The sequence below is a fragment of the Anopheles bellator genome, chromosome 2 (genome assembly GCF_943735745.2).
Source record: "Anopheles bellator chromosome 2, idAnoBellAS_SP24_06.2, whole genome shotgun sequence".
NCBI lineage: Eukaryota > Metazoa > Arthropoda > Insecta > Diptera > Culicidae > Anopheles > Anopheles bellator.
In genome coordinates, this window is record NC_071286.1 from 80,006,771 (window position 1) to 80,020,752 (window position 13,982).

Here is a 13,982-nt window from a genome sequence, read left to right on the forward strand (position 1 = left end):
CACGATCGAGAAAGTGAACGCCATCGTCGAGCGTTATCCAACTCCGCAATGCTTGCGCCGCGCGTACGATCGTTGTCCGAGTGAAACGGAACGGCAGCGGATGCTGAACCTACCCTACGGGCCCACCAAACGCACCATCGGGGACAAGCTGAGCGCAATCATCTACCATCTGTTTACGAGTGATCGCTACATGGCGTGAGGTAGGTATGGCTTTATTTTCTAGAATATCAAATTTTCCAACCACGAAAGATACGGGAAGACGCTGGTGTACACCGCCGGTACCCCGGCCAGTCCACAGTTCTGTCCGAACGACGTTACACCGACCACGGTGTAGGTACAGTAGACGCTAGCATCGTTGTAAACCTGCAATGGGCCACCGGAGTCTCCCTGGCACGTATCCTTCGTCGAGTTATGGGAACCTGCACACATCTGCGTCGTGGCGTTAATTCCCGTACGTAGCTTGCGGGTCAGCTCGAACTGATCCTTACATTCGTCGTAGGTGAACAGATCGAGTGTCACCTTGAGGAGCGAGCTGCTCTGCCCCAGTCCGAATCCGATCGCTCCCCAGCCGGTGGCGATGGCTCGCTTTTGCGGCAGATTGCCCTGCACCGGGAGGCAGATTGGGCGAATGTACGGGGAGAAAATTACCTTACGGTTAAGCTTTAGCAGCGCGATGTCGTTGTAGTGAGCCGATTGTTTGTACTCTGGGTGAGGAATGCGCTCGATCACGTCGTAGTCTTCCGGGAAGGCTTCGTCCGTTTTCGAGTCCAGCGAGAGCTCGCCCAAGCGTACGGTCGTTGCGGGGCCGCTAGAAAAGCCAAGAGAAGCAATCATTTTATAACTTTTTCTTCTACGATCAACGTTATTCTTCCTCTCTCTCTCTATCTTCTGTCTCATAACCAAATGAGCGTGATTGTGCAACAACGATCGTTGAATATCATAGGGGGGTTTTGGAAACGTTGCCAGTCGATCGAAGGAGATGGTCAAGGTCAAAACAATTTTCTTCCATAACGGAACTCTGGTAATTCTGGGGACTTCTGAGCGCCTGTGTTTGATTAATTAACGAATGATAGCGGCACTGATCGTGTTTTCTTCCTTTTGTGGGAATGGATTTGTTATTAGCAGATCTCACGATCCTGGATGGAAAACTCGGATACCGATTGCTTCGCAATAAGACAAATGAATTTCTCACTGTGAAAACCCGCTGTCGAAATTACTCACAAGTTTGTGTCCCCCATGCAGTGGCCGGCGCTGAGAACGAATCGTTCCGAGACGAGCGACCCACCGCACAGATACTTAATGTCCGGCGCTTCTCCGTACCCAACCAGTGCCATGTGAGGGAATTCACGGGCTTTGGCGAGCTCGCCGTCGACAACCAGCTCCACCGCCGTGTGGCCACACTTGTCGATCGTTTGCAGCTTCGGCTCACTGGCAGCTAGCGATGTTACATACTCCTTCACGTAAACCGCCTGTCCATATTCGGCACATTCTGTGGGAAATTCGGAAAGTGCCTATCAATACCTTGCTCTCACTTACAAAAGCGACCTCAATGGTGCCGTACTTTCCGCGATGCGTTCGTGGGCTAGCGCCGGTGACTGAGTTGAGGATGCGACGGTGGAACCCTTATCCAGCGGGCAGCACACGATCTGCACCCGATCGATAAAGCCACACTTGGTGGGATTTCCCCGCCGATTGCGGATGTCATCGATGACCGGTGGGCACTCGGAGACGGGGCGGCAGATACCGGGTCCGTTCGTACGCTGCACCACGCACTGCTCACCAACTGCAACGGGCAAGTGATTAGTCACCAAGCTGGACGCGATATGGAATTGATTCGATCGAGATACAAAAACACGCAACTAGCACGCGGACCGTACCTTCCTGGTCGGGGCGCACTACAGCGACCGCTACCAACAGCGTGAGCGTGAGAGCCCGCGCCACGAGTTTCCGCATCTTCACTGCTCCAGATGCCGGTCGCTAATGTTGTTGAGCGATCATTTCGTGTCGATTGTGCCCACGATCGCTGTACGATCGGGAACTGCTCGAAATGGTTAGGGAATGTGTGTGCGTTTCAACTGGCCGTACTGGCCGGTTGGAGAATCATTGTTTGCGCATCGGGCTCCCAAGGAAGCCGTTTGAAACTCGTCCCACTGATACCTATTGGCCACCGGATTCACGCTCGTCGAGCAACGCAGCGTTGGGAGATAGTTCAACCTCAGTGCCGGCCGGCTGTTGTGTTTGGCACGCGAAACAGGTTTGCGAATGCATAAAATCAATGAACCGTCTCGCCTGGCTCGGTTCTTTCCCGTACAGGGGATCGTAAGAACTCCCGAAAGAAACGTGCCAAAGAAGAAGGCTGTCACCAACATTCTTTGTCCATTCCGCTGGAGATGTGGTGAATTAAAATTAAATAAATTAACGCGGCTTTTTGCGGGTATTTTACAGGGCAATTAGAATCAATTTTTGATCGAAATACGTTTAATTTATGTTTAGTCCTGCTAATATCGTGAAATGATCCACGAAATTTAGAAGCATCAATTATCGTCCTTCCCGGATCGTGAAACCGTTTGTGAAATAACACAATTTTTTTTCCATAATCCTTCCCTTTTCAGCACTTTCCCCTCAGACTCTGACTCGGCCGTTGTTGCCAAAGCTTCTGCGAAAAAACTGAGGGTAAGTTACGTTCCATTCATTAGCGTGCCTTCCGTACCGAATCCTAATCCTTTAGCACTCTGGAATGCTGTGGGATGGGCCAGTGATGAAGAGGAAAAGCGCTTGATTGAGGGGCGCGGCTAAGGCGATGCCAGGGCCACGCCACGGTACGCCACGGCCGCTAACAACCATAAGGTTGCCTCAGTGTGATTCATTTAGTTTTCAATCTGAGGCCCGCTCGCAGCTGGTGGTATGATGATTTCGATTTTGGGCCGTTCGAGTCACAGAAATGTGTGCCGACGGAGCGTCGGAAGACGCTTGGTCCACCCTTCGAGTGTCTAAGCTTGTCTCCGCTCCGCTCCGGTCCAATTGATTCATGGCCCGCTGACCACTCCCAGCGAAAGGGTTGAAGCGAATTTCGGATTCGGAAAGCCAACCGTAACACCCAAATCAGTTCCACTTATGCCATTTTGTGTATTTTTTGTTGTTGTTTGATTCTTGGGTGTTTTGCCAATACACTGAATCCGGTGCTGGCCGGACACGGGATGATAGCAGCACGAGTTATGTACAGTTGCAACCACCAATTGCACGCCAATCCGGGAACCATGAGGAAGTTATGAGTTTACCAAGTGACGGCGCGTGGGTCGAAATCAAAAACCGAGATCCGGAGCCGAATGTTGTTGCGATGCGAAGCGAAGCCGGGAAACCTGCCGATGGTCGAGAATACTTTGCTGTTGCTGCTGCCGCCGCTGCCATTCTTTTCCGCGAAAAGAACCCCCGCAACTCAACGGCGATGCCCGGTGCTGGCAGATGAAATGAGCGGCGCTCATTTACTTTTGGCTACAGTCGACAATCTTCTGAGCCTCGGCCTGTGGAAGGTGGGAGCGGGACGATAAAGTTAGCCATCATTAGTCGCCCGTGGTAGGGTAGCCGTTCCGTACTTGAATCATTCGGTAGATCACGAGCAGCGAATCGACTGGTGTTTTGCACGCGTCCTGGCCGTAAGTGCTGCTCGCGAGTGGATTCATCGTCAGCGACCCAGGAGACCGCTTGCCCCAGGCCGGCGTGAAGGTGAGCTATCATCCGGTTCCGGTCAGAGCAGCGCACACCAATCGAGGGAATTATTAATTTTACATCTTTCCAGTGCTCCACCAAAGGGAATACGGCCACACGCGTATCCTTACCTGCGCCTCACAGGCCAACATCAAAGCGGCACAAATCAGCAGCACACTGAACAGTTTCATGTTATCCATGGCGATGGCGTGGCGTCCGAAAACGGTCGTTTCTGTTCTGAACGGCGCTAGGATCTGTTCGCAGGACGATGGGACGATGTGGACTTTCTTCTTCGCGGGTTTGGTGCGGGAACAACTGTTGTTGCTGCTGCCGTTATCTGACGCTGGCTGAACTCCTTCTGATTCCATCTGGAGCTGCACGACATTTTTTATAGTTGCCACGTTGGGTTTGTGAATTTTGTATGGTTTCAAATGCAGCTCGCCCCCAGATGCTTTGGTCTCGGTAGCTCGTTCGAGCGGCAACTCCAGTCCGCCCAAGGCAGTATTTAGAGAGCTTCCGGGTCCACCGGGTGCTATGTGCCAGTGGATGCACTGGCTGGACGAAATGTCCTGCAATCGGGGAACATACAGTGAACAACGCATCCAACTCAACCTAATAAATGTAACTCTGAAGTAGCAAAAACATAAATGATTCCTTCTAAGACGTGGTATTTTTCTGTATTGAGGTTTGGGAACTAGCGGAAAGAAAGATAATTTAAATTTAGATGGTGAAATTGAGCAATTTTTGTTGTTCCGCACTGTTCGCGATCACTGCCGCGCACTGGCAGCATTTTAAGGACAATAGAAGCCCTCCAATCGCCGGGCTGCTGCAGCGTCGATTAATTAACGAAATGTGGCCTCTGGTCGCAGCGTTCATAGAATTCGTCCCGCTTTTTCGTTGTTCCACTCTATTTCTGAGCGGTGTAAACGTTGGCGTTAAAAATAGATAATATGTAGGTTATCACAACGTCATTCGATCGGCGGCCGCACTTTAATAACATTGAATTGCGCTTGCTATACGATTCCATTTCCACGGCAGAGATTGCATTTCCATTTTCCAATTCCGATATCGCTTCAATTTTATCGGAAAAATTACGATTAAAATACACAATCATTTTTAGTGTCATACGGTTCAAGTGTTCAAATTATGTTGGGGTAGGCTCATTTTAGAGATATTTTTAAACACTTTGTTTTGAAATAATAGTTCAGTTCCATTCGCCAAAAAATGGGAAGGATGATGAAGCGTTTCTTCCCAAGCATCCGCGATGTTTTCCCCTTTTCGAAAACTGATGAAAGCAACAGATTGTTTCGTTCCCCACGGCATGGCCGCGCATGTGCCAGGGAGCACAGCACCTGCACCTTTTCCGCCAACCGTTCATTAGGGGAATGCGATCTCGCACACAATCAAATCGAACCCAACACAACCAAAGCTGGAACCGTTCATCCGGCTCGGCTCGGGGCTCGGTTTAACTTCGGGTTGTTCACCGCCGGAAACACGGTGCCCGCAGTCCGATCCTTTCGTGTGTTCACTCCACCGAAGGACACGCGGTTAGTGGTTCACTTTCGGGTTTCGGTCAGCTGATACTAACAACTAATAAGGAGAACACAAAAGCAGCGGCAAACAAACAAACATATCCATGCGCCTAATCCTTTACTCGGTTTAGCTTTCAGGTGCGGTCAATTAATCGGCTCCCAATGTGCGTTGCCCGTTGAGAGGGATGTTTTGCCTCTACGCAAACACGCGTTAAGTATTTCGTGTTTAAATATTCCCTCTTCATCACCACAGAACACTTGTTTGGTATGCAAATTGGCAACCGGCAATGTTTAACGGGCAACTCTCAAGAAGCAACCAGTTGTGGAAATGCCACGCTAAGGAAGAGGGCCACCGCTGACAAAATAGTTGGAACTGTTCGAGTGTTTTGAGTAGAGTTTTCGCTATCAATTTATCAACAGATTGGTTTCGGCGAATTTTCCTTCGACTCGGCAAATACGTTCAATTTGGGCAAACTTTGCTTGATGCAAATCGTGGGCTTTCCGTCTTTAACGTACCATTTAGCCCATCGGTAGGGCCAATTAAAGTATGCCTAATGAATCGAACGGAAACAGCCCATTCGGTCGCTGTTCCGGTGTCTGCTCAGCCAAGCGCTCCATCTTAGCCCTATCCGTTTTCGGAGACGGTTTCGTACCTTTCGCACCAGCGAGAAGAAATCGAATCACCGAAAGTGATCCTTTCTCTCAACAGCCCCGGGGATGGCGTAGGCAGCTAGCCATAGCAAAGCGGGCAGCGGAAACGGTCGTAAAATTGATGCTAATGGGATGATGATGTACTTCGAATTGCCTCATAAATATCCTGCCTACCGCTTGCCGACTGCACCGACAGCGACAGGCTGTCCGGGGACGTTTCGATTTTTAAAACACGATTGACGGTTTATCCCAACTTGATTAGAAGCTCTGGGGATCGCTGTGTGAGTGCGGAAGTTATTGCCGTGATTATCCTTCCCACGGCAACCCGACGGTGCCCCACTGCAAAATCCGTTTAATTAATCCAAACTGCGTCAGCCACCAACAGCTCGTGACGTGTTTATGAAACCCCCGGGGTCTGTTGTTTTCAGTGGCACGAACCCGCGGGCGGGCACGAACCGGAAATCGAATCGATGGGCCATAGTTCGATTGAATACTTTATGACACTCTCCCGATTATCTGTATAATCAAACTGTGAATGTATTAATTATTACCTTATTAATTGAGGCATCACGATGCATGTTGATAGGTGATGGCTATTTCAAAACAGTCATTCCCGTGGCAGCATTGAAAACATAAACATGAAAGGGATATTAAAGCAGACAAAAAATCGTGACCGAAGCTCAATGGAGCCGCCTGGTGGTTCGTGGAATCGACCATGTTTTCGTCTCACACGTAAAGGCACGCTAAACGGTAAATTGTGGGTTCCAGTTCGTTTGTAAATTTTATGAAAATGTTCGCCTCTTACAGATCCCGGCGCGATGTTTGATTTCTTATGTTTACCATTTCTTGTTTTGTCGGGCGGATTACTTTAATGATTGGTTTTTGTTGCTTTTGACCCACAATCCGTGGCACGGTAGAAAGCATAAAACCGTTTTACTAGCCCGTTGGTCCCTAAACGAGGGGTCGCAAAAATGTTTCGCTCGCACGCAACCCGATCCGAAGTAAATCGAATCCAAAGTTATTCAACCCGCGAAACCCGGTCGGCCGGCTGCACCACCAACGTGTGCTTCCGACCTACGGGGGCCGGTCGCAGCGATCCGGCCGAAGTAAGCCAATAAAACTTCAATTAATAAGACGTTAAGCTGAAAGATTGAAGAGGCAAAGCTGAACCCGAAAGCCGATTGGATGGACACAGAAAGGCCGGACGGGGAAAATGGATGTGAATTGAATATTGTTTTCATTTTACGATAAGTTCAGCGATAAGACAACGGGTTTGAAATGTTATTATCGCAACCGATCGCTCAGTGGGTTCAGTCGTTTAATAAAGAAGAAAAGAGTAAACACTCGATAGCCGCCGGAGTCGAAGCACCTTCTAGCCCGCCATGGCGAATGCAACCGATCCGAGCCTTTCGAAAGGCGTTGAGTGCAATGATCAAAAATTAATTTCAAGCCTAACTGGCCGTGCCCTTGTAGCCAGCTGTAGCCACTTGCCCGGAACCGGCCCGGAAAACGGTACCAATCGTGAGTACGGTTCTATCGAAATTCCTCTCGGCACACGGGATTTACCAAATTTTGATTGGCAGCGGGCGCCCTCTAAACTATGGTTTATTGATGTTCTATCCGGGGCACACTGCTGCTACGGGTCCCACGGAACCCGCGGAATTACGGTCCTACCCGGTGGCCAGCGGATCCGACTACCATGGGAAACGCGGTACGTGCTGCGTAAAATACTGGCTCGTCGGATCGGCTTCCCGTGATCCGGTAGCCGTGATTTGAAGCGAATGGTTTTGATCGAATCGATCAACAACAGTCAACCTAATTTAGCGCCACCATCACCGGCCCCGGGTGGTCTTTGATGTTTATCGATGGCGCGATTCGATGATGGATCGCCGTTGCGTTTCCGAATCTTTCGAAACTCGATGCGAAAAATTCAGTAAGGATGAAGCTATGCCCTTTATTGCAACGGACAGAGGGCCATTGACTGTGCGGATCGATGACTTTGGGACCGAAATGGTTTTACCGAACGATAGTTAATTTTTATTAAATCCAGTTGTTAATCAGTTTCAAGAATTTATTGTTTTCAAACTTTTCTATTTAAATTTTCAAATAGATGGAATGGTCGATGCGTGTTGCATACTTGCCGGCGAAATTTGAAGCGAAAGTTCGAAATTGTATGATTTTCCTCACTAGAATTTGCATACATTTAGGCTATTTTCAGGAATGCAAACATTTTCTAAATTTGTTTTTTTGACAAATTATAAATTTTTACTGTAAAATGCACTCAATCCACCGTTTCGGTACGATTTTTACTAACTTAACTACTCTTCCAGTAAATTTACCCCAACAATCTCTGAATATTTAGCATGGAGCTCCGACGAATGGTTGTTTTAATTCACTTCTTTCAAAAATGGTTTGGTTTGGTTGTACTGGATTCACTATTTGCCGACACCAATATCATCTGCGAGTCCATCCATCCGCATCGAACCGCTGTTACAACCGTGTAACCATCCACCGTGTAACGGAGTTAATTGACAACGTGAATTAGATTTCCACGAGTGGCCGGTCCCAACCGGGTAGCCGGATGCTGGTCAGTTTTTGATCCAATTACTTTATTATCGCACCACTGGTACTGGTGGCGCCCGTCAGTGTCACAGGGGCCGTGTAAGGCCGGGCTCTTGTTTCGAATGCAATTAGAGGTTAATTTTCGACTATTAAGTGCTAATTTGCAAACGATTAGGCACTCATCGGTAGAATGCGGGCGGTAACGTTGTTAGGCCATTAAATGCAACCATTGGAAATGGATAAACTATCCGAACGGCTCTGTGCCGCTCTAGACAGTAGAAATTGAAAATTAATCACCAGTGGAGTACCGCCCGTCGGTCGATATCGGTTGTTGTAGGAATACGTGTGGGTCGTAAAGCATTATTACGAACTGTTTACTAAACAGTAGACCTTCTCTGTCTTGACCTCCTCTTATAGATCTCTACGATGTGGGTGAATCCTTAAAGTGGGCGGTGAAATCTCCGCCCTGATGGGACTCTGACCCCAAGAAAACACAAACCTTGTGTGCCTCGCCCAGGACCGGTCCTCGCTCCCATACTGGTCGGTGAAAATAAAGGCAAAGTCATGTGTCGAATAATTTATTTACCATTTATTCAATTTACTCCACATTCCCAGCCAGCAGGTCTGTATGGCACGTCCCGCCAAGCGGGCTTAACGATCGAATATTGTCTGGTGGGTGCCGAAAGTTACCTCTAAGCCGATAGCAAACTGGACCCAAAAAGGTCGTCCGCAGCCAGAAGGCTAACGATTTCGATGTCAAATTAACGTCAACCGGAGACTAGACGCATCCATGTCAATGTCTTCGCAGCGAGACTCGCATCTGCTCGGCGCAGCAAATATTTGTCTTTCATTTCCATTCCCACGCAAGAGTGGGTTCATCGCGATGCAGGATTCAAATCAATACGGATCGGTTATTGTTCGGATTGTTGTTGAATTCAACGACGGTTTATTGCATTCATCGTTCTATTAAGTGGCTATTTAATTACACACATCACTGGCCACGCATGCGAAAGTTTCAAATTTCGCGGACCCAAATGACCGCCCGCGGGCTTTGAGCTAGACACTTTGATTAAGAAATCCCTAGAAACCGCCCCTTGTTGTTTTATAATCGTATCGGGTATTCAACAGGTTGCGGCTCTCCTTCCCGGAACGGGGTTCGCCCAAGCCTTTTGGAAATTCGAGCATCGCATTGCGGTCGGCCTTGGGCTCCGGTGCCAGACAGCAGTGGTCTATTCCCTGAAGGATTACAGAATCGACACGTGTTGCAACGGCTGAAGTTGAAAATCATGGTGGCCACATGTAATTTAATTCTGGGGCCCTGGTTTTCAATTTACCCCGCTGTCTCGGTTGATCAACGATTGCTTTCAAACACATAATGATGCTCCTTCAGGCGCTCTAAACCTTGACGGCCAATCTTCCAAGAACGCCACCGGTGGCCATGGACTGTGAATGAAGATGAATCCATCCAACTGATTTGATGCGATTTGTCCGCGCTCGCCACCTGAAGCTCAACGCACTGCAACAAGTTTCGGCGCGCGCGTTCCGTCGAGCAGCTCCATCAGCAGTAAATTAACTTAAAGATAAGAACCCGGCTACCGTATCGTCACCGATGTGCACTTGCTCCCCGCTTTCGACTCATTTGTTGTCGCTGGATGTCGGGCGCCGTGGGCTAACTTTTCCCCACTAAGTAGCTCCACCAAGAATGGAAATGAGTTCCCGCTTTCCGGTCCAGCATCCGGACGATCCATCGCCAAGGACCTTGTCGCCTGGCGCCTGTCGCCTGGCGCCTGTCGCCAATTGTTCCGGACCCTATGGTTGGGTTGTATGGCTGCTGCTCTTTTTTCCATCGCCATCGCTCTCTCTCTTCAGCAACTCCACGCTGGCCAAGGATCCACAAATCGTTTGAACGATTTTTTCACTCTCCGCTACAAGGCACGGTGTCGCCGAGCGATGCATTCCGGAGACTGCAGGGGCCACCGGTAAAGGGTAGTCGACTGCATTGCGCTTTCTGCCAGGGCACCTCTTTGCGAGTGCAATGGCGCGGAAATGGAAATCTTTGCCTTCGGGCGCATGAAATATAACGTATTTTCTCGAGTCGCCTCACCATCTTCGGTGGCTGCCGCAGGACTCACCTGTCGCGCGAAACAATAGATAAATTGCGTTCCGGGCTCCCGGAAGGAACTGTGTCGTTCGCACGGGATGCTCCCCCGGTTAAATGGTGCATGGACAGGGCAGTGTTTCGGGACTGTGTCCTTCGTTTGGTGGAAACGAACAATGTCTCGACGCCCCGACGCTCGTTTGTTGGGTTGGGAAATGATGTAGTTGAAAAATCGATCACCAGTTTGCTTCATTGTTTAGTTTTTAAATTCAGTTTTTTCTGATTTTTAGATACGGGGCAAATTTTAGTCTCTTCTCGTGACCTTATGTCGGGCAAAAATAAGACCCCATTGCGGACCCCTATATTTGCCCTTTGATTGTGTTATTATTAAAAGGCGTTAAAAATAACCTCTTTGCGTGAAGTTGTGAACAATTTCAAAAGCGCTGGAACAATTCCAAACGATGGGGGTTTTGAAGTACTTCTTTTCTGTTCAGCTGCAGCACAATTACGTGGTGGAGCTCAGGTGAATAAATCGCCACTCCTTTTGCCCCACCGCTGGTCTGCTAGTTCAGTTCAGTCGAGCAGCAAATATTTACCCTATTCTCGATCGGATGTCGAAAGGTTGTGGTGGACAAAAAAAACACAAGAACCGAGAAAGACCTTTAACGGTGTTGAAACCCTTAACCTCACCAACCAACCTGATCACCTGAAGCCCACACGGAGCCGGCCCCATTTTCATATTATGAATGTTGAAAGGTGGTAAACACTGAACGGTATCGTTAATGGTGTTCGAATCAAGTGGCCCCTGCCTCGGAACGCTCGGGTTCGCCACGTAGCGGGCCTTTTCACACCAGCCCCAGACACGCCTCCGGTCGAGTCGAAGTCGAAGTGCGAAAATGTTGCACGACGACGCTCCCGATGATCTCGGTATATCCCCGCCGGATTCCGGGACATGATTTGAGTGGTTGCGTTGGTTTGTTTGTTTATTGTATTGTCGATGTTACCCGGCCCCAGGGCGGTAAGGCTTGGTGCAGGTGCAACGGATCGGAACAGCCAGCTAAACATGGTGCACCATCATGCGGCAGCATTGTAAGCCGGCCCAGTCAACCGGTGCCATATCCGCAGGGTGCAGGGTGACTATGGGGCCTGCCGGATGCAGGACAAACGTTTTTCCTTTCCTTTTTATTGTCTAGCCCGCGGCTCACGCGGACGGGTTTTATTTACTTTGCATATTGAATCGATTGCGATAAGCTGGGCTTACGGGAAAATATATTCCGTTTTTCTGAGCAGCTGCGAGTCAGCTTGTTTTATGAACGATTCCTGTGTCGATGGCGTTGGCAATAATTATTTATTGGCCAAGTAAACGTTTTGAACTATATGGCAGATATGGCTAACTTCGCATAAAAATAAGCGTTGGTAAAGTGTCCAAAAAATAATGGAGCTCACGAAACATTTTTTCCATCAGTTACGATGCTTTATTAAAGCACAAAACACAACTCTCCCACGGTGCCATTTATCTTCCAGCTGAAAGCGACGAATCAAACCGTTTCCATTTCACCGCCCGTTTCTGTCGCCTTCCCGGCGCGTGGGCGCCATTTTCTAACAATAACAAACACGGGCATATTCTGCGGGTCCCTGCTGGGGACCTGCAACTGGGAATGCAAATCGGCACGTGGCCAGCTGAAATGGAGAACGAGCGAAATACATTATTAATACGCTTTCGTATGAATTTAATTGAACAACGTTCACCGATTCCCACCAACCGTCTGGTCTGGTCTGGACGATTATGATGCACCGACCGTTCGCTCGTGGTGTTGATTTACGGCGCTGGCGGCAATAACGCCTCAAACCTCATAAGTTAAGCCAATTGCCACGTGGAAAACCATATTTAAAGTCCTTCCGTTCATACTTTTGTGATGTAGTCTCACGTGTGGAATACGCCTGAAAGTATGCAAACATGGTTACACAATTTCAAACCGCATATCGTGTCCATTTCTTTTGCCAATAATTACTTTCAAGCCTATTTGTAAATTATTATCTCGCTCATGTCATCATCACTTTGCAATTCAATTTGAGAATAAATAAAATTATTTTCACCTATAGCTTAACGTTGCGGTCGTTTCGACCGCCGGCACCACAACCGCCAACCGCAAATCGTTACCGTTTCTCCGAACGTTACCATCCTGTGTCTCTGACGCTCCACAATTCGTTGCACATCTGCTCACCCAGGGGGAATGACTTTATGATTATCTCCTTCAAACGTGTGTGAGGCTTTTGCGACCGGAACTAGGCTCTTGAACTTGCGTAGCTTGAAGTTCGCAGCCCATCGTAATTGGACCCCGGGACGGAACAGCACCGGAAGCAACAGCCCTTCACACGCGCCATTGCATATGCATGTGACCCGCACGATCGCAAGGCTTTGCACATTGTGTAACATTCCCCAAAACCGGTGTCCCGGCGACGGCGAACGGGGAAAACTTTTATCGTACCACGAGCGAGCGGAAGTAAACGGAAGTCTACGGGAAACAGCTCCGTTTGCTGCGTCGTCGCAAGAAGTTGTTATTTGTGAAGGGAATATTCCCTTCCGTCTACTAAACGGTTGTCTTGGCGACGCGAGCCAGTATTCCCTGGCGAGCGGAACCTCCACGATGTTTACTCGAAACCGGAGCTTAGATGCGTTCGGTAACATTTGCCTATATCGCAAACTTGAAATCTCCGGTCTCCGCCAACCTCCACGGCGAGTTGCCTAGCCACCGAAACCGGCACCGGACTCCGGTCCGGAGTCCAGCAATCACTGCCGAGCCGCCATCCGACCAACAAATCCCTTTATTATCTTTTAATCATTCAAGTCAGCTCTTTGGTGGGTTGTTAAAATCGTCTTCCACTCCGTCCGAAGGCCGTCGAAAGTCCTTGCGTTCGGTTGGTGGTCGGTTTGGAAACTGTTCCCCAGAAGAAGTCGGCCCTCCAGGCGTCGTCCTTCACGAGGGAATGATGGATGTTTAATGCAATTCTGCACCTGCAGCGTTTCGGATCCTGTTGCGCTGACAATAGAGCTCCGCACGGAGCTGAGCTGTGATCACGTCACGTTTACGGTACGAAATAAATTTAATTGTTTTGCAGCACGACCGACTCAGCCTGCCGGCGGGGTCCAATCACAACGGCTACGTCAACGGGCTGGGCGCCCTAATAAAATTGAGCCCATTGTTTCCAGGTGCTACCGGTAGCGCCCGAGTTGCAGTGTAATTGTAAATGGCACTCCATTTTTACCCGCCCAATTTCGATTGCGGGTTGGGTGCGTTGCGATAAAGTTTCAATCCGCCCGGGTCGTTCCTCTGGGCTGGACCAACGCCGTGAGTGGCCGTCAAGACTGTCAAGACTTCAGCCATCCGGACCCGTTCGTTTCAGGAGACGTTCCAATTAATGATAATTAATTT

General features: G+C 49.1%; 3 protein-coding genes across 3 annotated transcripts in view; 1 reads left to right on the top strand and 2 right to left on the bottom strand.

The window, feature by feature from the left end:
• Window positions 1-199, top strand: part of LOC131208153 (crossover junction endonuclease MUS81) — a 751-nt gene extending 552 nt beyond the window's left edge. Inside the window, exon 2 of the mRNA XM_058200802.1 lies at window positions 15-199. Coding sequence (XP_058056785.1) covers window positions 15-199 — 185 coding nt within the window. The remainder of the gene's footprint in view (window positions 1-14) is intronic.
• Window positions 200-217: 18 nt separating this feature from the next.
• On the bottom strand, window positions 218-1,965 carry LOC131211308 (venom protease-like). Its single transcript, XM_058204725.1, has 4 exons — window positions 1,878-1,965; window positions 1,562-1,783; window positions 1,222-1,489; window positions 218-808 (listed from the first exon to the last, which is right to left on the bottom strand). The coding sequence occupies exons 1-4, from the start codon at window positions 1,951-1,953 to the stop codon at window positions 220-222; spliced, it is 1,155 nt and encodes a 384-aa protein (XP_058060708.1). The 5' UTR covers window positions 1,954-1,965; the 3' UTR covers window positions 218-219.
• Window positions 1,966-3,132: 1,167 nt separating this feature from the next.
• On the bottom strand, window positions 3,133-4,053 carry LOC131210007 (hypertrehalosaemic prohormone). The gene is made up of 3 exons (XM_058203187.1): window positions 3,837-4,053; window positions 3,594-3,728; window positions 3,133-3,521 (listed from the first exon to the last, which is right to left on the bottom strand). The coding sequence occupies exons 1-3, from the start codon at window positions 3,903-3,905 to the stop codon at window positions 3,483-3,485; spliced, it is 243 nt and encodes an 80-aa protein (XP_058059170.1). The 5' UTR covers window positions 3,906-4,053; the 3' UTR covers window positions 3,133-3,482.
• Between the last annotated feature and the right edge of the window lie 9,929 nt (window positions 4,054-13,982).